General features: G+C 44.3%; 1 protein-coding gene across 1 annotated transcript; it reads left to right on the top strand.

Moving 5' to 3' along the window:
• The first annotated feature begins 254 nt into the window (after positions 1-254).
• MAPRE1 (microtubule associated protein RP/EB family member 1) lies at positions 255-27,888 on the top strand. Its single transcript, XM_037496941.2, has 7 exons — positions 255-357; positions 5,639-5,762; positions 13,157-13,302; positions 16,147-16,354; positions 19,055-19,176; positions 23,955-24,107; positions 26,154-27,888. Exons 2-7 carry the CDS (start codon positions 5,642-5,644, stop codon positions 26,208-26,210), a joined length of 807 nt encoding a protein of 268 aa, XP_037352838.1. The 5' UTR covers positions 255-357; positions 5,639-5,641; the 3' UTR covers positions 26,211-27,888.
• The last annotated feature ends 97 nt before the right edge of the window (positions 27,889-27,985 follow it).

Below are 27,985 nucleotides of genomic sequence, written 5' to 3'. Positions count from 1 at the left end.
ATTGTAAACCAATTTTTGTCTTGACTTGGGGTAGAGAATTTGTAACTGGATCCCGCCTTCCAGGGGGAGGCACAACCCGAGGTTGGATTTCATTGGCTGCGGCAACCACGTGGCCTAAATCGGCTCCCACCCCTTAGGCTTCACAGCCGTCAATCAAGGACCAGGCTCCGCCTCGGTGCGCCGCCGAGTCCGTCTATAAAAGGAGCCGGCGGGCGATGACGAGTCGTTACGTCGGCGCGTAACGGGGTGCGTGTGAAGTCATCGCGCGGCCGGGCGGGCGGGGTCTGGCGGTTTGAACGAGACGAAGACGGAACCGGAGCCGGGCACGGGCAGCGGACGCGGTCCCGCCGAGAGCCGGTGAGCCCGCTAGCGGGTACCGGGCGGCGGCGGAGGGCGTCGGCCGGGTGGAGCTCGGTCCCGGCATGCTCCTGGGAGCCCTGCGGGCGGTGCCTGGGCTGCTCCCCACGGCCGTGCGGGCCGGGCCGGGTGGGGGAAGGGCGGGGCCACGACCCAGCGCGCGCGGGCTGGGACGGGGGGCGCGCGCTCCGCTCTGCGGGCTGGGGCGGGGCTCGGGCCGGAAGCGGGGGTTGTTCCTCTGTGGTGTGGGGTCTTCTGGGCCGAGGCCCAGTGTGGGCCCCCGACCACGGGTGTGGAAGGTTCGGGAGTGCCCGGGCTCGGGGTGTGTGGGGTTGAAATGGGCCCTCCGGGGAGCTCCGCTGGCCCCTACTCCTGGAGGCCGTGTCGCCTCATTAAGAATTTAGACCTGGGCTTCAGATCTGTTTATCCCTGCTGTGCGACCTTGGGCAGGTGCTTTAATCTCTTTGGGCTTCAGTTTCCGCATCTCTAAAACGGAAGCAGTAATTCTGTCGCACATCTTCAGCGCTGTGCGTGGCAAAAAAGTAAATCAGCTCAATGGATTCCTTTTCTTCAACAGGTCTTTGTTGAACGCCTGCTAGGTGATAGGCACTGTGCTTAAGTGCTGACTACATCTGGGAGTAGGAGGGAAAGGCCTGCTCTCCAGGAGCCTACATTGGGGTGGGCAGAAAGATACGAAATAAGAAAATGAATACATGGACAAGATAATTCACGTAATTACTGGGAAGACACTCTAACAGCGTGCTAGGAAGCAGGGCTATTCCAGCCCTTGAGTCACAGCTTGTCCCGCAGTTGTTGCAGGCTAGAGCTTGGCTTCTGTCCCATTCTAGGGGATGAGGATATTGAGGCTGAGGGAAGATACACCAGGCAGAACACATCTTTCTGATGGGGTGCCTCTAAGAGTAGTAACAATAATAGCAACTATTTGCTAATTGTGTACTGGCATTGTCACTCATATCACAGTCACTAAGAGATATTACTTTCATTTTATGAATTATGAGATTCAGTCTCTAGAGGTGAAATGATTACTTTATGCTTCCCAGCAGTGGCTGAACCCACATCTGTGAGGTCCAGAGCTAGAGAGCATGTTTCACACACATGTACTCTTTTTCATACTGTGTCAAAGCGCCCAGTAAAATTGGTGCATAGGGAAGCTTAAGGCCATCATGTGCTTGTCATGGTTTTTTTGGGCTTAATTCTTACTTAATCCTCACCACTACCTCATGCAGAAGATAACTGTTGTTCACCCTTTGTAGGTGAGCCATTTGTGATCTAGAAAGGAGAATTGTTTATCCAGGATCGTAACACTTTTCTAGTGGTCCCTTTCCCTCCTTGTTCATAGGGCTCAGTATGGGTGCCTTGGTATAAAGAGTGCTTATAAGCCAGCTTTGGATCAGATTGGGTTTGGGAGCCTCTTAGGAAAGCCCTAAAGGAAGAGAGATACATAGGTAGGTAAGAGGACCTTTTTCAAAGCAATCAAAACCTGGATCAAGGAGCCTTTTAAAGGGGAGGTTTGCGTTGTGGTCAGGGGGTCTTCCACTGAAAGCAAGCCATGGAATTCATGTTGAGGACGAGCAAGCTGGAGCTCGCTGTTGCTGTAGCTCTGAGAACTAGGTTCTGTTTTGATTGCTTGGAAGAGACAATTAATTGGTTGAGTCAGTGCATGTTTATTGCACATCCACAGGGTGCCTAACCCCATGTATTTAGTGACTGCAGAGTTTGCAGAGCATATGGGACCAGGTTTCTTGTACTGTTAATGAAAGAGTTTTAAATTATATGATGATGAAAGGCCATTAACGTTTTCTGAGCTGGGGTGTGGTCAGGAGACACACGTGGCTTACCAGCTGCTTTCATTTTATGGTAGCATGACACACACAATACCCGATGTATGTGTGACTGTTGCCAAAATAGATTACAAGTGCTCAGCCTTGGGTCAAGTTGTCTGGATGTGACACTCCTTGGTACTTGATTATAGCATTTTATACACAGTAAGCATTTCATTTATTTGTTTATTCAGAGATTTTAAACAGGAGACACTTGATATGACTTTTGATTCAGAAAACTCTTTCCTGGTTCTATGTAGTAACAGATTGAGACACTGAGACTAATTAAAGACTGTTGTAGTGGATCTGGATGAGAGATGATGGTGGCAGGTCTCAGGTGCTGTTTTACCTCTAGAGATAGGCGGATGAGTGAGACAAAGCTCCTGTTTTCCCCTGGATCTTGTTTGATACCTCTTATGTGTCAGCTGCCATGCCAAGTATTCTGTGTACCTTATCGAATTTAAACCTCACCATGTTCCTTTTCAGATAGGTGGCATTAACTCAGTAAAATAACTGAGGTGTATTGAAGTTAACTAACTTGCCCAAGGTCATATAACTAACGATTGACGGCTTCACCTTCAGTTTCTGGTTCTCTTGGTTTGAAATCCTCAGCTCTTTGCATAGAACAAATTGTCTCCTAGCCCAAATCAGGACCTGGAATGATTCAGAAACTAACAGATAGAGAATCCAATATGAAACTGCCTATGTAGAGGTTTGAATGAAGTATTCTGGAAACTGATTAATTTTTCAGTGGTGTCAGGAAGTAAATTGTGTTGGCTTCTTATCATCTGAGTTTCTGAAGAATGTTGCTTTGCTTTTGGGGAAAAAAAAAAACAAAACTTAGATACATTTTTCTCTTTGACCTGTCCTGCCAACTGGAAAACAAGTAACTTTGACTTAGCACTCAGTGTGCTTAAAGCATTGTGCCAAGTGCTTTGGGGTCTGGGAATGTGAGGGGACAGACCTGATACATTCTGCTCTCTGAAACTCAGTCACCTCTGCTTATGAAAAGGGCATGGGAGGGTAAATCTCTGTCTCTTCCAGTCCTCATTTTGAGACAAGTGTGAAAGTGGGAAGACCGCCTTGAGCACTAGTCACTAGAAGGAAGGTATGAAGTACAATAAGCGAGCATGGAGTCCCATGGTGGCCCCAAAGTTGCTCTGTCTCAAAACCCCTCCCTCTTACCATTGGTAATACTAATGTTTCATGGAATGAGAAATATTGTGTTATTTTTATAGTGGTGTGTCCTCTTGGTGACTGCCCAGGGATTTCATTTAGATGAATTCTGGATTTGCCTGCCCTAATTTTATATTGCTTGAGTATTCCCTCCTTACTGTCTTTTCTTTACTAGCAGTATGGGAGTGCTTTTTCAAACTTAAATGAGGGTGTGATTCTATCCCACTGAAAATCCCAGGTTGGATTCCTTTTTTTTTTTTAAAGATTTATTTTTATTTATGCATACAAGACTGGGGTGTAGGCCAGAGGTATGAAAGGGTGAGAGGATTTACCAGAGACAGAGTGGGGAGCAGAACAGGCAGATCTACTGAAATACACAGGCAGACAGGAGAGGTCTGCTGCGCTATGTAGGTCAGCAGCCTGGCTGGGGATCGAACTCATGCTGCAGTGGCTCCTGACAGCTTGATTGTGCTGAGACTTAAACCCTTGCGCCACCAGGGAGACCCTGGATTCCTTAACAGGGAATAAACTCACTCAAACTCCTTACCAGAGCCTGCAGAGTCCTAACATTTTCTGACTTCTTCTGCCACTTCTGTTCCTGCTCTCCTTTTTGCTCACTGGGCTATCACCACCTGTCTTCAGATCGCCATGTGACTGCCTTCCTCTGATTATTTAATGCAGGTATAACTTCAGAGTCTTTTCTCGCCCTTATTCCTGCTTCCCCATGGCCTAAATGGTTGGTATGGAGTGGTATTTGTTTGTGTGTTGGGTCATTGTCAGGACCCCACTACTAGAACGGGGACTCCTGTGGACAGGCAGCTTGTCTCTCCTGCTTATCTATTGCCCACACCCTAGACAGGTGCTCGCTAAACATTTGTTGAATGACTGAGGGTGATCATGGCATCCACACTAATAGCATTTTAACTTAAAGTGTTTCACTGTATTTGTTGAATTTGAAAGGTTGGCATAAAGATGAGGAGCAAGAATGTGGATGATAGAACTGGGCAGACTAGGCTGCCAGTTCCTAGGGCTTCTTTGTTGAGCCTCTTTCTTCACCTGTAAAATGAGGAGAGTGAAGTGAACCTTGTAGTTGTCAGGGTTTAGATGCAAGTGTCTCAAAAGCTCCTGGTGCTGCGTATGCCTTCGGAAGTCCTCCTGTCCCCTGGTGGAATTAGTAACAAGCACCCTTCACAGTAAGGTGATTCTCTACTGCCTTCGTAGTACTTAACAGCTTAATTAGATTTTCAACTATAAAAGTAAATACAGTCTTTTTTAAAGATTTATTTATTTATACATACAAGAACTGGGGTATAGGCCAGAGGTGTGGGGGTAAGAGGATTCACCAGAGACAGAGTGGGGAGCAGAACAGGCAGATTGACTGAAATACACTGCTGAGGCGAGCAGCGGGCGAGTCAGGAGAGGTCTGCTGTGCCATGTGGGTTGCTCCCTGGCTGGGGATTGAACTCGTGCAGCAGTGGCTGCAGATAGCCTCATAGGTTGCATCTTAAACCCTGGCGCCCCCAGGGAGGCCCAAAAGTGAATAGTCTTTCAGAAAATTTGGAAAACGGTGAAAACTACAGAGGAATTAATAAAAAGCCCCTCATCTGAAGAAAACTACTATAAGTATTTGGTATCTTTTTAAAAGAGATTTCATTTTGCGAAGAACTGGGTGCAGGCTAGAGGTGCAGGGGGTGAGAGGATTCACCAGAGACAGAGCGGGGAGCAGAATAGGCAGACTGACTGAAGCACTGCTGAGGGGAGCAGTGGGTGAGACAGGAGAGGTCTGCTGCGCCATGTGGCTTAGCTCCTTGGCTAGGCTGTCATGGTGGGCCTTTGCGATGGTAGCACTGAGACTGAACCACTAGGCCAATAGGGGTGGCCTGCATTTTGATATCTTAATGAATAAGCTTGGACTCATCTTTTCTCAATGGGGAATTTTCTTATTTGTATATCAAATCATAAAGCATTTAGTTATCCCTTTACTTGTCTCTTGTAGCTTCAGATTTTATACCCATCACGTTAAGTTGGGGCCTACATTTTAGGCTGGTTGGTGTTCAGTAGTTCATTTCAGGCCATGCTTATACTTGGAAATTGGGGCTTATGACTGAGGTCTCTACTTTGACTGCTTGGGGAGCAAAAATAAGGCTTAAGAATTGAGTGTTACACACCACAGTACTGCGCTGGGTGATCCTCCAAGGAAGTACTTGTCCTCCCTGACATGCCTAATATAACATGCGCCCCTTTCTTTCCTTCACTTGCTATAGAAGATGGCAGTGAACGTGTACTCAACGTCAGTCACCAGTGATAACCTAAGTCGACATGACATGCTGGCCTGGATCAATGAGTCTCTTCAGTTGAATCTGACGAAGATTGAACAGTTGTGCTCAGGTAAGAGAAACCCACTGGCCTGCATTTTCAGGAAAGCCTGCAGGCCCTTCAGGAAGGCCCTTATCTAACTGTAAAGCTGTAAAGTTCATGTTTGTGTCACCTGCTCCAGTTCTTCCGTTCAACCCTGCCCTGCTTCTACTTCTAAAAGGGGATGTGCTCAGAGGCCATGCCTTTGGCCAGCATGTCCACCATGTCCTAGAAAGACTGCATCGTGAGGCCTGAAGCTTAGCTCTAACTTCTGTCCTTACTCTTTTACATTCAGAAGTACTTATTTAAGTAATTGTTCTGATTCTGTATTAGTTTGTCATTTTCATTTATTTTTTTATTTGATAATTTATTCTAATTGTGGTAACTTTAGCTTACAACAATGGGCTTTCTCACTGCGGCAGCTATATATGTCACACCACACCCACCACCATTATCTTGTCACCATCCACCACCAGTCAGTCTGTCCCCTTTACTTGTCCCATCCCTCTGTCCATTCTGATTATCTCCAATCTGTTGTCAGAGTCTGAAGGGTTTGTTTGCTTGTGTTTTTTTTTTAAGATTTATTTAATTTATTTATGCATACAAGAACTGGGGTGTAGGCCAGGAGGTGGGGGATTGAGAGGATCTACCAGAGACAGAATGGGAAGCAGAACAGGAGGATCTACTGAAATCCACTGCTGAGGGGAGCAGTGGGTGAGATAGGAGAGGTCTGCTGTGCCACATGGGTTAGCTCTCTGGCTGAGATCGAACTCATGTTGCAGTGGCTGCTGATAGCTTGATAGCACTGAGACTTTAACCACTACGCCACCGGGGAGGCCCTGAACTACTCCTTAATAAGAATGTGGTAGGTCCTCCCCAGTGGCGCAGCGGTTGAGCGCTGGGTTGCGAAGCTGCCTGCAGCCTCTGCAGTGCCGGTTCGATCCTGGGCTGCTCCCCAGCCACCAGAGGAGGGTCCCACATGGTGCACAGACCTCTTCTGCAGCCCGCTGCTCCCCTCAGCAGTGTACTTTGGTCCTTCTGCCTGCTCTGCTCCCCGCTCTGGCTCTGGTGAATTCTCTCACCCTCTCGCTCTTCTGACTGTACCCAGTGCCTGTATAAATAAAATAAATAAATAAATAAATAAATAAATCTTTAAAAAATAAAAGAATGTGGTAGAGAAGTGTTGATTTAAAATGAACAAAAACGTGTTCTGTTTCTCTATATATTGATCATATAACATTCAGCAAATGGGAAAGAAAAAAATAAAGTGCTATTCAGAGAGTGCCACTGTTTGGATGTTTTCTGTTACTGTTATTGTGCATATATATTTGTATATATTCTAGTTTTTTCACTTAGCATTATTTTGTGGCTAATCTCTGGTGTCATTTGGTATCTTGGAAATATTTATTTTAATGGTTATATGCTGGGGTTGTTCAGATTCTTCCCAATTAGAAGCAGCATTTAGGTTTTTCTGACTTTCCCATTATGAATAATGACTAGGTTGAGTATATGTTATTTATTTTTTATTTATTTTTTTTGTAAGTTTTTTTTAAAAGATTTATTTATTTATGCATACGAGAACTGGGGTACAGACCAGACGTGTGGGGGGTGAGCGGATTCACCAGAGACAGAGTGGGGAACAGAACAGGCAGATTGACTGAAATACACTGCTGAGGGGAGCAGCGGGCGAGTCAGGCGAGGTCTACTGTGCCATGTGGGCTGCTCTGGGGCCGGGGATCGAACTCGTGCTGCAATGGCTGCGGATAGCCTCATTGGTTGTTTCTTAACCCCTTCTGTCACCAGTGAGGCCCCTACTTTATTTTTTAAAAATATTTATTTATTCATTTATTCATTTATTCATTTATTTATTTATTGTGGGACCCTCGCTGGCAGCCAGGGAACGAACTGGCGCTGCTGAGGCTGCGGGCAGCCCCGCAGCCCAGCGCTCAACCACTGTACCACGAGGGGGAGGCCCAAGATTTATTTATTTATTTATACAAGCACTGGGTATAGTCAGAAACGCGGGAGAGTGAGAGAATTCACCAGAGCCAGAGTGGGGAGCAGAGCAGGCAGAAGGACCGAAGTACACTGCTGAGGGGAGCAGCGGGCAGCAGGAGAGGTCTGCGCGCCATGTGGGACCCTCACCTGGGGTCGGGGATCGACCTGGCGCTGCAGAGGCTGCGGGCAGCTTTGCAACTCAGCGCTCAACCGCTGCGCCACCAGGGAGGCCCAAGATTTTATTTATTTTTGCATAGAACTGAGGTGTAGGCCAGAGGTGCCTGAGGTGAGAGTGTTCACCAAGGACAGACTGGGTAGCAGAAAAGGCAGAGCTAGTGAAATACACTGCTTAAGGAGAGCAGTGGGCGAAACAGGAGGGGTCTGCTGTGTCATGTGAATCAGCCCTCTGGCTTGGGATCGAACTCAGGTGGTTGTGGTGAGCCTTTGTGGTGGTAGTGCTGAGACTGAACTCCTAGGCCACCAGGGAAGCCCTGGGTATACTTTAACGTAAATTTTTTTTTTTTTTTTTATAGAGGCATGTTTTTTTATTTATTTATTATATTTGTTTGTTTTGTTTATACATGCACTGGGTACAGTCAGAAGCGCGGGAGGGTGAGAGAATTCACCAGAGCCAGAGCGGGGAGCAGAGCAGGCAGAAGGGCTGAAGTACACTGCTGAGGGGAGCAGCGGGCGGCAGGAGAGGTCTGCGCGCCATGTGGGATCCTCCTCCGGTGGCCGGGGAGCAGCCGGGGATCGAACCGGCGCCGCAGAGGCCGCGGGCAGCTTCACAACCCAGCGCTCAACCGCTGCGCCACCGGGGAGGCCCGTAAATTTTATCTGTTTATTTGCTCAGTGATTCCTAGAAGTCCAATAGATCAAAGGGTCTGACCTTTAGATTTTTGGTAATTATTTGTCATAGAGGTGTTACTAATTTTTACTTTCTCTGAAGACTTCCTGTCTTACCTTGTGAGCACTCTGTTTACTGCCCCGGACTCTCCTGAAACCAGAAGGAATGTGTCAGGGTTATCAAAACTGGATTTACCATAGAAAGGATGAGAGCAGGAATATACCAAAAGAAGGGTTGGCTGTGTATCCTGCTACTACTTAAATTCACTAATCTGTGGAATATAAATAACCAGGAAGCCTATACAGGCGAAATACAGCAAAAAACAAAAACAACCTTGGACTTAGTGAAAAAATTTACTGAGAGAACACTGCAGAGGAGTATAGGATGGTGGAGGACATTGACAAGGGTGGTTTGGTAAGGGTGAGTGGAACATGTGCTCACATGGAGAAATAAAAATGTAACCCCAAAATTATAAAAAAATTCTTGTTTATGGTGTAGAGATTCTGAATCCTTTACCTTTCCTAGTTAAATCAGCAGTCATGTAATTGGACACATGTGCTGGGGTCATGCAACTACTTTAAAAATATCTCTTAGTTAATTTTCAACATACCTTCATGAGATGGGGATGTTTGAAATGGTTAACCCCATTTTACAGATGAGCAAATGGACTTAGAGAAATTAAGAAATCCAGGATGTATGTACAGCCAGAAACAGAGCAAGACCCCATGCTCTTTAACTCTCATAACCTATTTGCTCTTAAGACTTTGCCCTTTACCAACTGGGTGCCATTTGGATTGTTTAAAATTATTGCTATCATTTTGTTTGTATGTTTGTTTGTTTAAAGGAATTTAGCTTCTGTGCTTCCTTATTTCGTAGTTGGGTTATAGACTTGGTCTTAGTTTTATTTATACTCATCTTTTTATTTCCCCTTTGAGGTTTAATCTCTTTTTTTTTTTTTTTCAAGATTTATTTATTTATTTATACAAGCCCTGGGTACAGTCAGAAGTGCGGGAGGGTGAGAGAATTCACCAGAGACAGAGGGGAGAGCAGAGCAGGCAGACTGATGAAGTACACTGCTGAGGGGAGCAGCGGGCAGCAGGAGAGGTCTGCGCGCCATGTGGGACCCTCACCCGGTGGCTGGGGATTGAACTGGTGCTGCAGAGGCTGTGAGCAGCTTCACAACCCAGCGCTCAACCGCTGTGCCACCGGGGAGGCCCTCAGTTTGTTTTTTTTTAAAGATTTATTTTATTTATGCATACAAGAACTGGGATACAAGCCAGAGGTGCGGGGTGCGGTGAGAGGATCCACCAGAGACAATGGGGAGTAGAGCAGGTGGGATTGACCGAAATACACTGCTGAGGGGAGCAGCAGGCGAGACAGGAGAGGTCTGCTGTGCCATGTGGGTTAGCTCCCTGGCCAGTGATCGAACTCATGCTACAGTGGCTGCTGATAGCTTCATAGTGCTGAGCTCCAACCCCTTGTGCCACCAGGGAGGCCCTTAATCTTAGTTTTACAGATGGCCAGAGATACGCTCCATGTGAAGTTGTACAGTGAAATGGGTGGTGCTTAAGTGTCACACTTACGAAATACTACGTAGTTGCAGGCACAGCTTGTTAGCTTTAGTTCTGTGCTGCTTTTTCTCCATTTTCTATTTCTTCAGTTTCATCACCACATCCTCATTTGTTTGGGGCTTTTCAAGCACGTATTTGCCCTGTGATTTATGACTAATGTGGGATGAGGTCATCCTGTTTTTCTTTGAGCTAGCTTTTTCACCAGTTAGTTTCTTCCTAAAACTTACCTTTTCCTATAAATGTACTCCAAAGTATATTTTATGTAGTTCATTGGAAAATGAAATCTCTTTTTGTGTGTAGATAGGTGGTTTATGTACTGATCTGGCTCTGGATTGATCTTCAGAGAGGAAATGTTGTGGTGAGTCGGGACTGGGCATGAAGGGACTTCAGCCTGCTCTGAGCCATGTGACTTTGGATGTTCTGGTTCCTTACTGTAAACTGGAGAGTAAACCTGACATCTGTTGGATTGCAGTGAGGATCACTTGTGAAAAGAGCTTTCAGATAGGATTTCTGTACCCGACTCTGGAGATGAGTCTAGATCTCGATGGAGGGCGTGTCCTGGACTTACAGATGAGGAGCTTGCCTTTGGGACACAGCTTATGCATTACAGTATCTACTTTAGAACCCAGGTCTTTCTGACCACACAGCCCATAGTCTTTCTGCTATATACATGTTATATATCTTTGTGTGTGTGTGTAGATGAGCTGGGGTATAGGCCAGAGGTGCCGGGCGGGGGGGTGAGAGGATTCATCAGAGACAGAGTGGGGAGCAGAACAGGCGGATTTACTGAAATACACTGCTGAGGGGAGCAGCAGGTGAGACAGGAGAGGGCTGCTGCCCCATATGTGCATTAGCTCCCTGGCCAGGGATCGAACTCAGGCCATAGCGGTGACAGCACTGAGACTTAACCCCTAGGCCTCCAGGGAGGCCCTATATCTTTTATAAAGAAGCATTTGGGAGAGTGTTAAATATAAGTTACAGATAATTAATTACACTGATATTATAGTTTAGGAATTTCAGCTATGCTCGCTGCTTCTTTCCTTAGCCTAGATAAAATGCTTTCCCTAGGAGAAAGTGAACAGTACAGGACATTCAACTTTGATTTGTAGACAAACCTTTATTCGTTCATAACTAATTTTCTTACTGAGCACGATGTGAGAGTATGTAGACGGTTGCGTTGTGCTGTGCGTGATGTTTAGAAAACCAGGTCTCAGCTTCCTGCAAAGACCCAGCAGGATGAGCCTCAGACACTGTCTCTGAAGAAGGCCTGCAGCAGGGGTTTGGAGTGATAAAGTGAGGCTCCTCCAGATCCTTTGTTCATGGAGGCTCAAGGAGAACCCCAGTGACTTTGAACACTAGTGCCCTGTGTCTCCTGAGCTCACCTCTGATAAGCAGAGGATCACACACAGAATTCTCTACCAAACACTAGCTTAAACAGATCTGAATCGGTGTTTCCCTCGAGATGGCAAAGCTTTGAGTTCCCATGCTGTTAGTGTACTGGCTCCTGTGAAATGGCTGTTTTGTTGGCTTTGTGAGTTCCCCATCCCCAGCCCTGAAAGGAGCCTTTGCTTGGCTCTTCTAGTGAGATAAGGTGACGATCACTTGCAGTGACAGCTGGTAGCTTGTTTCAAGATTCATTACTTCCTGTAGTCTCCCAGTTTTGGAGAGCTTGTCATCAAATATTTTGAAAAGGTAGTCTTTAAGAAGGCCTCCTCGGTGGCGCAGGCGGTTGAGCGCTGGGCTGTGAAGCTGTCCGCAGCATCTTCAGCGCCGGTTCCATCCCCGACCCCAGGTGAGGGTCCCACATGGCACCGACCTCTCCTGCTGCCCGCTGCTCCCCTCAGCAGTGTCTTGTCAGTCTGCCTGTTCTGCTTCCCGCTCTGGCTCTGGTGAATTCTCTCACCCTCCCGCGCTTCTGAGTGTACCCAGTGCTTGTATAAATAAATAAATAAATCTAAAAAAAAAAAAAAGATGTATTTTTATATATATAAAAAAGCTAGTCTTCAAGAAAAAAGGCTCTGATCACGGAGAATGACTTTGGTGAGGAATTGCTTGTGGCAAAAAAGGGATGCCAATTTCTTTTGTTCCATTCCACATTCAGGCCTCCTGCACTTTTCCAAGGGCTTTGAACATGTAGTGTGTCCCTCACTGAATGTTCTCGCATTCTCCCCTCCAGTCTGCCTCTTCCTAGTCTTTATGCTGCACAGAATAAGAGGTGTTCAGATGCACCCAGGCAAATGCTAGGTTTGATTTTTCCTCAGCTTATTGTAGGGCCCTGCCAGCTCTAAAGTTTATAAAATAGCTTGTCAGTCTTGCTTGTGCTGTTCTGAGATTGTGATCTAACCCATCCTCCCTCACTTTGTTTTCTCAAGTTGTCTCCCTTTTGCAGACACTTCATTTTTGGCCGTGATTCTACCACTCTTTCATCTCTCGAGGCTCATGCACAAGTTTCGGTACATCTTCTGAGGGGTTTGTGTATCTAGCTCCTTTTAAGTTTGCTCACTGCCTTCACTATGGCCTCATAACTGGGTGCTAAAGTCCCTCTAGGCTCCCTCGCCCCACATTTTTTAAAAAGATTTATTATGCATAGAAGAGCTGGGGCGTAGGCCAGAGGTGCGGGAGGGTGAGAGGATTCACCAGAGACAGAGTGGGGAGCAGAACAGACAGACTGACTAAAATACACTGCTGAGGGGAACAGCGGGCGAGACAAGAGAGGTCTGCTGTGCCATGTGGGTTACCTCCCTGGCTGGCTGGGGACTCAAACTTGTGCTGCAGTGACTGGTGATAGCTTGATAGTACTGTCTTTAATCCCTATGCCACCAGGGAGGCCCCTGTATGAGAGAACTTTTTAATATAAGCCAAAATATATGGAATCACTCTTTGGAAATCAACATTGAAAATACTAAGGAGCGAGCAAAAGACATGCCTTGTGAATAAGGAGAATTTTCAAACTTGAAAAATAAAAAGCATTTAATAACCTAGTGTGTTTTTTTATTCTGTTGTTTATTCAGGGGCTGCCTATTGTCAGTTTATGGACATGCTGTTCCCTGGCTCCATTGCTTTGAAGAAAGTGAAATTCCAAGCAAAACTAGAACACGAATATATCCAGAACTTCAAAATACTACAAGCAGGTTTTAAGAGGATGGGTGTTGACAAAGTAAGTTTTATTTTTTCATTTCGATTGTTTCTTAACTAGTGATTGTTACTAAGGATATAGGTGCTGGTGCATGGCTGGACATTTTCTTCTTTCTTTTTCTAGCCTGTATATCTTTTCTCCTCTTTTTTTTTTTTTTTTTTTTAAGATTTATTTGTTTATTTATACAAGCACTGGGTACAGTCAGAAGCGCGGGAGGGTGAGAGAATTCACCAGCGCGGGGAGCAGAGCAGCTAGAAGGACCGAAGTACACTATTGAGGGGAGCAGTGGGCGGTAGGAGAGGTTCTGCCCGCTATGTGGGACCCTCCTCCCGTGGCCGGGGAGCAGCCAGGGATCGAACCGGCGCTGCAGAGGCTGCGGGCAACTTCACAACCCAGCGCTCAACAGCTGCGCCACCAGGGAGGCCCATCTTTTCTCCTCTTAACATAAACTTACTGGGAGCAACTTTTCCTCTGCCGTTTCCTACCCCAGTTCCCCTGCTTTCTTCTTTCTTCATCATGAAGTTGGTAACTGTAGGAATTAATTAACCTGTAAATCTGTACTCTTGATTAAAATTAACTCTTTTAATCTCTGGCTTTACGTCTGTAAAGTATCTCACATGGCAGAATAAATAATTCAAATACAGAAAATTCTAGACGTACTTGCTTTTTATAGCAGGGTATAAGGAAGATTCTTGGCAGGTGCTGGGAGACTCCTTGCCCTCCAGGTTATTTGAAGGTATTAGAACAAGGTCATTAGGTCATCAGGATAAATGTCTCTGATTTAGTGGATAATAGATTGCTGTATTGAAAAATTTAAGCAGCTTTGAAAAAAAGTTTTATCCTTTTATGTCATTTTGGGGGGAAACTTTTTTTAGTAAAGCTTATAATCACCCCCTGATAACCTTGGCTGCTGTTTCTGATTTTATTTTCAGATCAGTCTTTTTATTATAGTTTTGTGTCTGCAAGCTACCCAAATTAATTCATTTGTAAAATACCATTTAGGTCACCAGGCATAGTTTAAACTAGATGTTGCTTAGAGGCAATAACATTTCTTTTCCTTTTTATTTTTTTGAGTAAGGAAAATTCCTTAAGTATTCAAAAGTGGAATAGTGCTATGATCCCCGTGTACCTCAACTATCAACTCATGGGTAATTTTGTTTCAGCAGATATCTCCACCCCGGCCCTTTACTCCCAGATTATTTTGAAGTGAGTTCCAGGCATAACACTTTATTTGTAAATATTTCCATGTTATACTCAGTAACTTGGAAAAATGATCTTTGCTTAGCAGGGTGGATATATTGAGAATGTTACACACATTCTTTTTTTTTTTTTTTTTTTAAATAGAGGCATGTTTTATTTATTTATTTGTTTGCTTGTTTGTTTGTTTTGTTTATACATGCACTGGGTACAGTTAGAAGCGCGGGAGGGTGAGAGAATTCACCAGAGCCAGAGCGGGGAGCAGAGCAGGCAGAAGGACCGAAGTACACTGCTGAGGGGAGCAGCGGGCGCCAGGAGAGGTCTGCGCGCCTTGTGGGACCCTCCTCCGGTGGCCGGGGAGCAGCCGGGGATCGAACCGGCGCCGCACTGGCCGCGCGGGCAGCTTCGCAACCCAGCGCTCAACCGCTGCGCCACCGGGGAGGCCCACACACATTCATTTTTTAAAAATGTATTTATTTTTTGAATTTTACAGCATTGTTCATTTTTGTACAATACTTGCTTTCTCCTCTCAGGTGTAATCCCCGTGGAATTCCCACCACCAACTCACCCATGCACCATCAACAGTCCCTTGTGCTCTTCCCTCCCTTGTTTTGATTCTTCTCCCTCCCCCTACAGAATGTCTCTTGATTTATAGTTGCCTGTTGATTTTGAATTTTAGTTTGTTATAATTACTCTCCCCCCACCTTCCCATCTCTTACTTGGTTCCTCTATATTCCTGCTATAAGTGAAACCATCCAATATTTTTCTTTCTGGCTTATTTCACTGAGCATAATCCTTTCCAGTTCCATCCATGTTGCTGTGAATGACATGAGTTTATCTTTTTTGATTGCAACATTCCATTGTGTATATATACCACAACTTAATGATCCAGTCATCTATTTTTGGGCGTTTGGCTTGTTACACATTCATTTTTGTAGAAATCCTGTAGCTGAAATCGTGGAAGGGTTAAAAAACAGTTATTGATTTGAAGTATTTTTGTACCAAAAACAAAAAACAACTTACATGGTTCTTATAGTATGTTTTAATAAGATTGGCATTAAGTTTTACCATCTTGTAGAAAGGTATCCTGGAACTCATTCTGCAGCTTGACCTATTTTTAAGACTTTTTTTTTTATGCTAACACATGTAGATTTACTTGTTCTTTCAGATGCCTAAGATAGGAAGTTACATGGCTGTGAAAGACAGAATTTTCTTTAACAAAGTCCTGTGGATGTGGTGGTTAATTTGTGCTCTAGATTTCGTGCTTTGTGACAGGTATTGTCGCCATGCAAGTTGTATGGAGGTTTACTTTTTACATCGGCACCTTTGTTATACCTGCGGATGTATTTGGATGTGTCCATGTGACTTGTTCCTTTTTGTTTTTCTGATTCCTTTTTATAAATTTGATGGGTGTGGAGGGGTGTTGGAGGTGTAAACTGGATGAAACCTGCTCTATAAACTTCCAGAGGTTTAGCACTAAGTTATTGCCTCTAATTCCTCCCCCACCCCACCCCTTTTTGGCCAAGCTTTCTTTCTTTTTTGTTTTTTCTTTGTGTTTTTTTGCTTTTTTTTTTGGCTGAACTTTATACTGACTTGGTGCAGGGACAAGTTTGATACTTGCCAAAATCCTGTTGCTCAGGCCTAAACAGTCTTGATGTTTCTCTGCAGATAATTCCTGTGGACAAATTAGTGAAAGGAAAGTTTCAGGACAATTTTGAATTCGTTCAGTGGTTCAAGAAGTTTTTTGATGCAAACTATGATGGAAAAGACTATGATCCTGTAGCTGCCAGACAAGGTCAAGAAACTGCAGTGGCTCCCTCCCTTGTTGCTCCAGCTCTGAACAAACCGAAGAAACCTCTCAGCACTAGCAGTGCAGGTAAAAACCAAAAACACCGTTTCCAAATACTAGTATTCTGGGTATTCATTCATTCAACATTTAGTCAGAGATTTTTGAATAGCCATAGGCTCACGGAGTGAGTTTAAGGAGCGTAATCCCATTCATGTGGTGGGAGCATGGACTGTGACGTGAGACTCACCTGTGCTTGTTCTTAGGCCCCTGTAGCTCCATACTTCACCTTTGCCCCAGTTTCTTTTCTTTTAAGTGAGAATTTTAGCACTTGTACCAGAAGGTGGTTTCTGAAGCCTGAATGAGTTAACTGTATGTCGTTTTCCCTGTTCCCTTTAGTTGTATGGAATAGAAATTCTTCAGGCTGGTCCATTTAAAAGAAGGCTTTAATGCGAACAAAAGGACATTTCACAGAAGCCTAGGATAGAAAGTTACAACCAGACCTGAACTCCCAGGAGTTAAAGGAGCTTTCCAGATCTCTTAGGGACTATTCTTGGTTTTCTATGCTGTCATTTGTCTGTAGACTAGCTTCCCTGATCTTCCTTGAACTTCAGCTAAGTGACTTTGACTTGCCATGATGCCAGCAGCATGTGGGGGAGGCTGTTTTTAAGACCTTTTTTTTTTTTTTTTGAAGACTTATTTATTTATACAAGCACTAGGGTACAGGCCAGAGGCGGGAGGGTGAGAGAATCCACCAGAGACAGAGCAGGGAGTAGAACAGGCAGAAGAACCAAAGTACACTGCTGAGGGGAGCAGCGGGCAAGACAGGAGAGGTCTGTCATGCCATGTGGGAATCTCCCTGGTGGGCAGGAATCAAACCGGCGCCGTGGAGGCTGTGGACAGCTTCACAGCGCTGTGCTCAACCCGCTGCGCCACCAGGGAGGCCCTAAGAGAGCTTTCTCTAAAGGGTCTTGACCTAGTAGGTTTCCCAACATACGTTTGTAGTACTGTATTCATAGGACATATGTAAACTTTGGGACAGAGTGAATGTTTTACAGATGCTAATTCCTTTACGAGAAGTTGGCAAGAATATTAGCTAAGGTCCTATCAGTGCTTTAAGAGAGATTTAGTCCACCTGGTAGGTAGAGGGGAACATTTAGCACTTCCAAATTTTTGTAGCTTTATTGAGATAAATGACCCACTTACACAATTCATCCTTTTAATGTTTACAGTTGACTGGTTTTTAGTATGTTCATAGGTGTGTTGAGCTATCAACCGTCATGGTCAATTTAGCATATTTTCATTACTCCCCAGATGAAGCCTTGTGTGTGCCCAGTAGCATTCACTTCTCATCTTGCCCTACATCTTCTCCCTACATCTCCTCCCTGCCCTCCAGTCCTGGACAACCTCTAATCCACTTGTGTCTATGGATTTGTCTATTCTGGAGGTTTCAAATAAATAGGATCATAGGATATGTAGTCCTTTGTGTCTGGTTTTCATTTAGCATGATGCTTTCAAGATATATCCATTGATAGCATGTGTCAGTACAGTCATGCATCACTTAATGACAGGAATACATTCTGAGAACTGTGTCTTTAGATGATTTCACTATTGTGTGGACATCATGGAGTAGAATCACACAAACCTTGATGGTATATCCTAGGTCATACATATGCACATACATGTATCTAAGAACTCATGGTGTATACAGTCCCTTGTTGATTGAATGTTTGAGGCACATGACTATACTTCATACCTTTTTTTTTGTTTGTTTTTAAAAGATTTATTTATGCATACAAGAGCTGGGGTACAGGCCAGAGATGCAGGGGGTGAGAGGATTCACCAGAGACAGAGTGGGGAACAGAATAGGCAGACTGACTGAAATACACTGCTGAGGGGAGCAGCGGGTGAGACAGGAGAGTTTGGGTTTGCCATGTGGGTTTCTCTTTGGCCAGCTGGGGATCGAACTTGTGCTGTAGAGGCTGTGGATTGCTTCATAGTGTGGTGCTTGCGCCACTAGGGATGCCCTATACTTCATTCCATTTTATGGCTAAATAATATTGCATTGTGTGACTCTCCCACATTTTATTTATTCATCACTACTGATCATTTTGGTTGTTGCTGCTTTTTGAACATTGTAAATAATGCTGCTCTGAACATTCCTGCTCTGAACATTTCTGATTTTGGCTCTTACTGCTGAATGAAGTTTGTCAATCCTGGGAAGTGTGCTGCTTTTCTCTCCTAGTCCTTCTAAACACCTTCTAGAAGTTGAAAAGAGATAAGGGTTTTGAAGCAACTGGTGGGTAAAAGCAGCCTCTGTCACCATCTCTTCCCAACCCAAGGAGCCTTGGAAGATTTGAGTTAGGAGGCATCTTACTTTCCAGATGGGGAACCAAGCTGTGGCTGTGAGCTCACTCTAGTGTGAATCACATTTGCCTTTGCTCCATCAGGCTGCCCTCTTCGTAGATTTGTTTGGGGCTGTGTTAAGGTCGATCACCTGTATATACCAGAATGTCTGTGCCTCTTTCAGGTGATAGTCCTATTCACTCCAGTGGAAAAAAGACCTTACAAGAAAGACTTACTCCCAGCATGGCTCAAACTGGTACTTAACTTTGCTGCCAGGATGAAAAATCACTGGGCAAACATGTTGGTGCTGTCTGCATGCTAGGTCCTCTAGCACTGGGTCCCTCTCCTGCATAGCTGTGGTGGGCAGTCGGTTATAGCTTCCTCTTGTTAAGGGTTTCATTTGTCTTGAAATTCTCCTTATAAAAACCTCTGCTCCTCTGACAGCCCCACAGAGGCCCATGGCAACACACAGAACTACTGCAACGCCCAAGGCTGGCCCGGGTGTGGTGCGAAAGAATCCTGGCGTGGGCAACGGGGATGATGAAGCCGCTGAATTGATGCAGCAGGTAGGCACCCCCTGGCTAAGGTGGGAGTGGCTTCTTGGGGGAGAGGACGCCTCCTGCACTGGCCAGGGAAGGCTTATCTGTCTGCTTGCTGGAGCAGTCCTGGTAAACACGTGAGCACTTTGGGCACTGTGTGGGGAGCAAGAGTGTGGAGATGGCGGTGTCAGGCATTTCTGAATACCAGTGTGAGAGAAGCCAATGCCGGGGAGCCGCATTCATGTAGAAGAACCCTGTTGACTCTCTTTTGCACCCTGTGAGGGTTCTGAGGTGTTCACAGGGTGTCTCTTGAACTTGGACTCCGACAAAAGATAAAGGAGAATTCCTTTCTCAATAATTTTATTAAAAGAATCCCATAGTCTCTCTACTGAAATCCTGTGCCATTAGAGATTTAGAGCAGAACTAGTATGAAAAGTATCACTCTTAATTTTTTTGTTTCAAATAATTGTTTTATTTATTTATTTTAAAGATTTATTTTATTTATACATACAAGAATTGGGGTGTACAAATGCCCAAAAATAGATAACTGGATCAAGAAGATGTGGTACATATATACCATGGAATATTACTCAGCATTCAAAAAAGATAAACACATGCAATTTGCAGCAACATGGATGGCGCTGGAAGGGATCATGCTCAGCAAAATAAGCCAGAAAGAAAAAGAAAAATACCGGATGGTCTCACTCATAGCAGGAATTTAGAAAACCTAAATAAGGGACCAGGAAAAAGACTAATTATAATAAAGTAAAAATCAAAATCAACAAGCACCTATAAACCAGAGACACACTACCTGGGGCGGGAGGGCAGGGAGGAGTAGGATCAAAACAAGGGAGGGGGGAATTGTATGGGGACTATAACCAAGATGAACATGCATACATTGTGCAAAAATGAAAAATGATGTAAAAAATATATAAAATTAAAAAAAAAATTGGGGTGTAGGCCTACATAGAGAGGATTCACTAAAGACAGAGTGGGGAGCAGAATGGCAGATCTACTGAAATACACTGCTGAGGGGAGCAGCTGGTGAGACAGGAGAGGTCTGCTGCACCATGTGGGTAGTTCCCTGGCTGGGGATCCAACTCATGCCATAGTGGCTGGCAATGGCTTCAGAGCACTGAGACTTTAATCCCTGCACCACCAGGGAGGCCTCCTGTCACTCTTGTTCTCTTGTTCTAGGTCAGTGATTTGAAATGTCTTCTTCAGGATTAGTAAAATACCCTGAAGGTACTTGTCAGAGGTCTCTGGGTGAAAGCTAATTTTAGACTTTTAGAGAATTTCTCAATAATCCTTCGAGTTGTTTTGTTTGCTTTTGATTCTGTTGATTAATTCCAGTTTTAAATCAGGATGCTCTGTGATTCCAGTGAATTTCAGATTGAATGCTTTACTTTCCTAAAAGATATGTCTTAAAAGCCTCAGGGAAATGGCTTCACCTTAATGTAGAAACTCTTGTGCCCCATTCCCATGCTTAGGCTGCCCTTGCGAGACAATATTAGAACCAGCCCACAGATCCCGTTTTGTTTTTTTTCATTTATTGATTATGTGTCTCATGGTCCTAGGTGCCTCGGGGACTGGGTCACTCACTTACTGTCCCCTTAGTGTGACAGCTTTGAGCACCCTCTGGGTGCTATCACTGAGAAGCACAGAAGTCCTGGAGAATAAGGAGACTTCTCTATAACTCTTGGTTCTGAGGCGTGGATGTACACAGGAAGCAGTTTCAGGCAAAGAGTAAAGGGTTGTTAATATTAATAGCAAGACTAGGTATCAACAAAGGTTGATTTTGTGCCCTCTAGGAGACAATGCAGCAGGTGATAGAACTGCTCTTGGCAGAAATTGCATTCCCTGTGATGGATTGTATGCTTTGGGGTGCATTGATTTGGGGATTGTCCTGGCTCTGCCATTTTCTTCTACCTGGGGCAAGTCATTTAACCTCTCTGAACTTACTGCCTCTCATGTGAAGTGGAGCTAATGTTTTCACAGTAGTTGAGCAGATGACAGCTGATGTTAAGTGCCTTGAATGGTCTTTGGGGTAAAGGGTCAAATGGCAGTGGATGAAGGGCCGTTATGATTATGGTTCTTGTCTATGGTCTTTAGAGTGAAATAGGTTCTACGGTGCTTTTTAAAAGTTCACAAATAATAAAAACAGCTAACAGTTTCAGAGTGCTTATGACATTCCTCTATAAGCACTTCTCTTTTGCCACAGCCCTGTGAAGTTTATAGATAAAGACTGTGGCTTGGACAGGGTGGATAACCTGAGCTGGGATTTGAACCCAGGTATATTTGACTCCAGAGCCTCAGTCATGGCTGAATGGCATTGAGTGGAGGAGGCTGTGTGACTCATCTTAGGTACACAGAGGCTCTTTTCCTTGCACTGACCATTTGAAGTTGTACTTTTTCATCAAAGAATTATTCTGGGTAAATTGGAGACTTCCTTCATATGTGGAAGAGCTGACTTAATAAAAGTAAAAAGAGGACCTCCCTGGTGGTTGTCTCAGTGCTATTATCTTAATGGTCTGAGTTGGATCTCTGGCCAGGGAGCTGACCCACGTGGCGCAGCAGACCTCTCCTGTCTCACTCGCTGCTCCCCTCAGCAGTGTATTTCAGTGGCTCTGCTTGTTCTGCTCCCCACTCTGTCTCCGGTGAATCCTTTCACCCCACCTCCCACCCCCGCACCTCTGGTGTATACCCCAGTTCTTCTATGCAAAAATTAATAAATGAAATAAGTCTTTAAAAAAGGTAACAGGTAAAATTAATTTTAATAAAATATTATCCAGTGTATCCAAAGTATCATTCTAACATGTAATCCTTACATTAATTTTTGAGATATTTTGAGAAATTTTTGAGAAATTTTGAAGACTGTATTTGTTTTGAAACTCAGAGTGTTTTTAATAATTCCATTCCATTTGAATCGCTCTAGTCAGGCGCTCAGGTAGCTGCATGTGGCTCATGGATGCCATGTTGATTAGTGCAGACCCAAAGCAGGCTCCTTGGGTTATACTTGCTTTGCTACAAGGGAAGATTCTAATGGTGACGTTGCTTACTTGCCACAGGTTTGTAATAACCTTGTAAGGAAGCACTTAGAGGAGTGCCAGGTGAAAGCTAGTGACTTAGTGTATTCTCCTGCAGTCTTTCCCATGGATACACAGTCACTGAGCGATAGGAGGAGGAAAGCTGCTTCAACTCTGGTCTTATAGGCGGGGCCCAGAATGTTGACCTGGTGCCCTTGTAGGCCAGAGAAGGTCTTGGTGGGTGGAAGAGTGGGTACTCGTGAAACCTGGGTGTACAGGTGGACTCCAAACTAGCATACCTTTCTAAGCTGTTTTAATTCCCTTTTCTTGGTCACTAAGTGTCACCAGGCATGCAGTTAGAAGGCCTCTCTCTCCAGGCTCTTGGATCGTGGAGCTGAAGATCTGAGGCAGTTTCCTACTTCTGGGATTGGTCAATTCAGTCCTTGTGTCCCCTTCTCTAACTAGAGTTTGCGGCTGATAGTTTAAGGAATGGCAACAGGGGCCAGTGAAAGAGAGGAGGGGGAAGGGAATGGATGATTTAGCTTTTTTTTTTTTTTAAAAAAAAAGATTTATTTATTTATGCATACAAGAGCTAGGGTATAGGCCAGAGGTGTCGGGGCAGGGTGAGAGAATTCACCAGAGAGAGAACGGGTAGCAGAACAGGTGGATCTACCAAAATACACTGCTGAGGGGAGCAGCAGGCAATACAGGAGAGGTCTGCTGTGCTATGTGGGTCAGTTCCCTGGCCAGGGATCGAATTGGTGCTGCAATGGCTGCTGATAGTTTCACAGTGCTGAGACTTAACCCCTTGTGCCACCAGGGAGGCCCTTGAATTAGCTTTATCAGTGACTATACCTTTGATTTCCCAACTTGGCTTTATCTGTAACCCTTAGCCTGTAAGTCTTGGGAAGGTTTTATGCTGCTGGGCATGCCATGTTGTCTGCATTCAGTGAGAGTTAAATTGAATTCACATGTCATAGAATACTCTGGAATGAAGCTGCACGATGCTTAAAATACATCAGGCCTTGAGAGGAGCTGTGACTTTTATTACTCTTGGCTTGAGTCCTGGCCTAAACCCTGAGTTTTCTTTCTTCATTACCTCTTTGTGGACATTAGTGGGGCTCCTGGAGAATCCTGCAGCATGTGCACTGAGCTGATGAGATGCCCAGTGGAGCTAGTAGTGGAATGTGGTGGGGTCTGCCCCCTGCCTATGTTGTCTCCTCTCCCTTTTGAGACGCTCTTGGGAGATAGAGAGGGGCCAGGACCCTCTTCTTAGAGGATGCTTTTGAATCATGGATTGCCCCTGCCCTCAACATAATGGGGAAGGGGTGAGGGAGAATGGATCATTCGTTTCCCATGCCCAGGCCTCCCTGGGTTTAGCTATCTTTGTCTCTATTAGTTACCTTTAGCTAGTCTTCCCCTCCTGCCTTGCCACTCTGCCCTGTTTCCCTGGACTGGACCCCAATTTTCTGTTAACCTCCACATACAGAAAGACCTGAACTCGACTGACAATGCCCTGGTAAGGACTCAATTTTTAATTGTCAACCAGCTTGCTGGCTGGGTGTAGATTTTTGCTTCTATGTTTGTCTCAGTTCCTGAGAAGTTCTTCATGAGAAGTTAAGGTGGCCCATGTTATTATGGTGAGACTGAAGAAAATTGCCATTAAAGTGAAGTGGGTTTTGTCCATGAGAGTTTGATGAAAAATTGGGTTAAAAATTTGTCTAATATGTTACTAGTACATGAATTCCAAATGCCTTACCCTTTTTAATGTTTATGCAGGTCAATGTATTGAAACTCACTGTCGAAGATTTGGAGAAAGAGAGAGATTTCTACTTCGGGAAGCTAAGGAACATTGAACTGATTTGTCAAGAGAACGAGGGGGAAAACAACCCTGTATTGCAGAGGATTGTGGACATTCTTTATGCCACAGATGTACGTGTCGACCTTAGGACATTTTCTTGCCCTTTCGCCACCTCAGAGAAAAAAATACATTTTATCTGATCGGTTTTAGCAAAACTCAGTGCTGATGTATGCCATACCCAGTGTAGTATCAAAAGACCTCTTCTTTGACCCCTCAAAAATCAGTCAGAGGGCACTTCTGTCCAGCTTCAGCTTCTGCCTTGAGGTCCATGAGTCTTCCAGGGAGGAGTAGGACAAGGAAGTGACCAGTTTGTCCTTCTTTCTTCTGTAGCTTATGGCCACTGATAGGTGATGGGTGCCACAGAATGTTCTTAACCCTGCCATCTCCACATCACCCCCTGCATCTCGAACACCTGAGCTGCTGTCTCCATTTTATTAGGGCCCCAGGAAAACCAGTACATGGTCCCTTTTTAAAAGTCTGCTGCCCACAGCTGTCAGAGTTTATCTTTGTTCCCCTCAGAATTTGTGTCCCATTCCCTCAAAGAGCTTGGTCATCAGATTTATCTGGGATCCGTTTGTTACACAGCTGTCTCTGCTGTGTTATTAATCATGACATATTAGGTGATCAGGGAAGATTGATACATACCACAGAACACTTAAGACATATACTGTAGTTTTAAGGATAAAACTACTGTAGTTTTAAGGATAAAACTACAGTAGTTTTAAGGATAAAACCACAGTAGGATAAGACTACAGTATATGTCAAGAGTTCTGTGGTACGTATAGCACTAATATAAAGACAAGGTAATAGTAATACTGTTATTGTTACTGTTCTCTAAACACTTCAAGTGAATTTGGACAGGTGACTGAAAAGTTGATCATTGGTTTAGTAAGTCCTTATTCAGGTCTTGCTCTGTGCCAGTTAATGAAAACAAAAGATGATGAAGATACAGGGTCTGTGGTCTAATCTGAGTATTATTTTAATGAAGTCGTATCTCAGGTAAATTGGGCTGTAGAAATTTAGTTAAAAATGAGTCTGGTTGAAGGGGCAGTCTTAATTTTTTTTTTTTTTTTTTTTTTTTGGCAGTCTTAATTTTTGTTAGTATAATTTTTGTCTGTCCGAATGCCCTGGAGCCAGTAGCCACGAATCTGATTTCCCAGGCCACTAATTTTACGTCAGTCTTGCCTCTATTGTGAGGGGAGTTTTTTAGGGTTCTTTTTTTTTTTTTTAAAGGATTTATTTATTTATACAATAGCTGGGGTACAGGCCAGAGACATGGGAGGGTGAGAGGATTCACCAGAGCCAGAGTGGGGAACAGAACAGGCAGACTGACAAAATACATTGCTGAGGGGAGCAGCGGGCGCGGCAGGAGAGGTCTGCTGCACCATGTGGGACCCTTGCTAGTGTACGGGGATCGAACTGGTGCTGCAAAGGCTGCGGACAGCTTCACAGTGCAGCGCTCAACTGCTGCGCCAGCAGGGGAGGCCCAGGGTTTCTTTTCTTTTTTTTTTTTTTAAAGATTTATTTATTTATTTATACAAGCACTGGGTACAGTCAGAAGCGCGGGAGGGTGAGATAATTCACCAGAGCCAGAGCGGGGAGCAGAGCAGGCAGAAGGACCAAAGTACACTGCTGAGGGGAGCAGCGGGTGTGGCAGGAAAGGTCTGCGCGCCGTGTGGGACCCTCGCCGGCAGCTGGGGATCAAACCAGCGCTGCAGAGGCTGCAGACAGCTTCACAGTCCAGTGCTCAACCGCTGCGCCACCAGGGGAGGCCCCCAGAGTTTCTTTTTAAACAACTTTATTGTGGTAATGAGTGTTGTATTTAAAGTGTACAATTGAATGGCATGTAAAATTATCACCATAATCAAGATGTTGTATACATGCATCGCCTCAAAGTTTGAGGGTAAATTTGTGCTGTTTCTGTCTTGTGGGATGTGATTCCATTGCCTAAGTAACAAAATAGCGCTCACATGACTTTGTACTATGAAATGCCAAGTGTGTGTAGAGAGAGGAACTGTCAACGTAGAGGGGCTTTAAGTGTGGGGAGGTGGACCCACAGTAGAAACTGGTCTGTCTTTCACTGTTGTAATAACATTTCTCTCATTTTTGCATTTTAGGAAGGCTTTGTGATACCAGATGAAGGGGGCCCACAGGAGGAACAGGAAGAGTATTAACAGCCTGGATCAGCAGAGTAACATCGGAATTCTTCACTTCAAATCATGTGCTTAACTGTAAAATACTCCCTTTTATTATCCTTAGAGGACTCACTGGTTTCTTTTCATAAGCAAAAAGTACCTCTTCTTAAAGTGCACTTTGCAGAAGTTTCACTCCTTTTCCAAGTTACGAGCTTTTACCTTGTAGCAGAGCAGTATTAACATCTAGTTGGTTCGTTTAGGGAACAAAGAGGCTGACCGTGGGGCTCATCACTGAGTGGCTGCTGGTAACACTGATAGCTGGAGAAAGTGTTTCTATGTAATATGCTGAGGTGAAGACCTTAGTAGAGAAATGTAAAGACTGAATTGAATTTTAAACTAATGTGAAATCTTGGCAGAGAACATTGTAATAAATAAATGCCTTAAGAGTATTTAAAATATGCTTCCATATTTCAAAATATGACATGTAATGTGACAGGAGACTTTATGTGTTTGACATTGTGTCTGAGGAACAAAGGACCTTGGGACCTGCTGTTCACAGGCCTTGCCAGGCTGCTTGAATCCTCAGAGGCCTAGACATTGGCCCACAAGGAAAATTTAAAAAGTTGCTCTGTAAAGCCATTTGGTGTCTTTTGACCAATTGCATCTCTGCTAAGAAGCAAGAGGTATTGTTGCCTGGATGAATGAGGATGTGGTACAGCCCTGAGACATTTTGAGTTGAAAAGCTTGATTTTCATTGAACATTTTTCTGATGATTTTTCCAATTATCCCTGAAATTCTATGCATCGTGTTTCTTTGAGAAATGAGGTGTATCCAGTTTCTAAAACTAACAAATTACTTTTGGGAACTTGCCCACATCTCTGGGATTTGAATGGGGGTTGTGTCCCATTTTACTGTCTTTTTAAGTTTACATTTAACATGTTTTTCTCCTCTGCTCCCTGTGCCCACTGGGAACTCCTCTTTGGCTCCTTAAAGTTTGCTGCTTAGAGAGGCTGTTCAGCAGGCAGGCGATGATGCTGCAAGTTCTTTCTGGACCTCTGGCAAAGGGAGTGATCAGTGAAGGCCATCGCTACCTTGGAATCTGCAAGGCTGGGTGTTTTGGTACCTGCTGTCCACAGCCCTCCACTGTTATCGGAATACTTTGCCAGTGCACTAATCTCTGTGGAGATAAAATTTATTAGCGTGTTACTAAATGTTAATTTTCTTTTTCAGAAAATACAGTACCATGTCCGAATTAATTATTAATATTTAAAATATTTCATTCCTTAACTCTCCCTTATTTGCTTTGCCCACAGCCTATTCAGTCTCTGTTTGGCAGAATTCTGCAAAATGTGTGTCACCCACTACTGAGATTGTTCAGACCCTGATGTGTTTGTATTGATTTGTTTCTGGTGATAGCTTGTCCTAAAATGTGTGTAGAAAGCAGATATTTTATGATAAAATTGTTGTGTAGTGCATGCTTCGTGTGGAATTCAGAGGAAAACCCAGATTCAGTGATTAACAATGCCAAAAAAAAAAAAAATGCAAGTAACTAGCCATTGTTCAAATAACAGTGGTGCTATTTCTCTTTTGTGGCCTTTTAGACTTTTGTTGCCCTAAAATTCCATTTTATTGGGAACCCATTTTCCACCTGGTCTTTCGTGACAGGGTTTTTTTCTACTTTGAACAGTTTCTAAATAAAATTCTGTATTTCAAGAGTGTCATGTCTTCTGGAATTTGTCTTGCCCTGGATATATGCTTTAGGTTCAAGTGATAAAGTCCCAATGCTTCTTTCCTAAATTAGCGCTGATCTTTTC

Source organism: Talpa occidentalis, unplaced genomic scaffold, assembly GCF_014898055.3.
Source record: "Talpa occidentalis isolate TD23 unplaced genomic scaffold, MPIMG_talOcc4v2.1 talOcc4.10, whole genome shotgun sequence".
NCBI classification, from domain to species: Eukaryota; Metazoa; Chordata; class Mammalia; order Eulipotyphla; family Talpidae; genus Talpa; species Talpa occidentalis.
This window is presented reverse-complemented; position numbering and strand designations above follow the sequence as displayed.

Bases quoted from the DNA above. Each gene is read 5' to 3' on its own strand.
- MAPRE1 (XM_037496941.2), top strand. From the start codon at position 5,642: ATGGCAGTGAACGTGTACTCAACGTCAGTCACCAGTGATAACCTAAGT. The intron at 5,763-13,156 runs GTAAGAGAAACC...TTGTTTATTCAG, and splicing joins GATTGAACAGTTGTGCTCAG to GGGCTGCCTATTGTCAGTTT. The intron at 24,108-26,153 runs GTACGTGTCGAC...TTTGCATTTTAG, and splicing joins ACATTCTTTATGCCACAGAT to GAAGGCTTTGTGATACCAGA.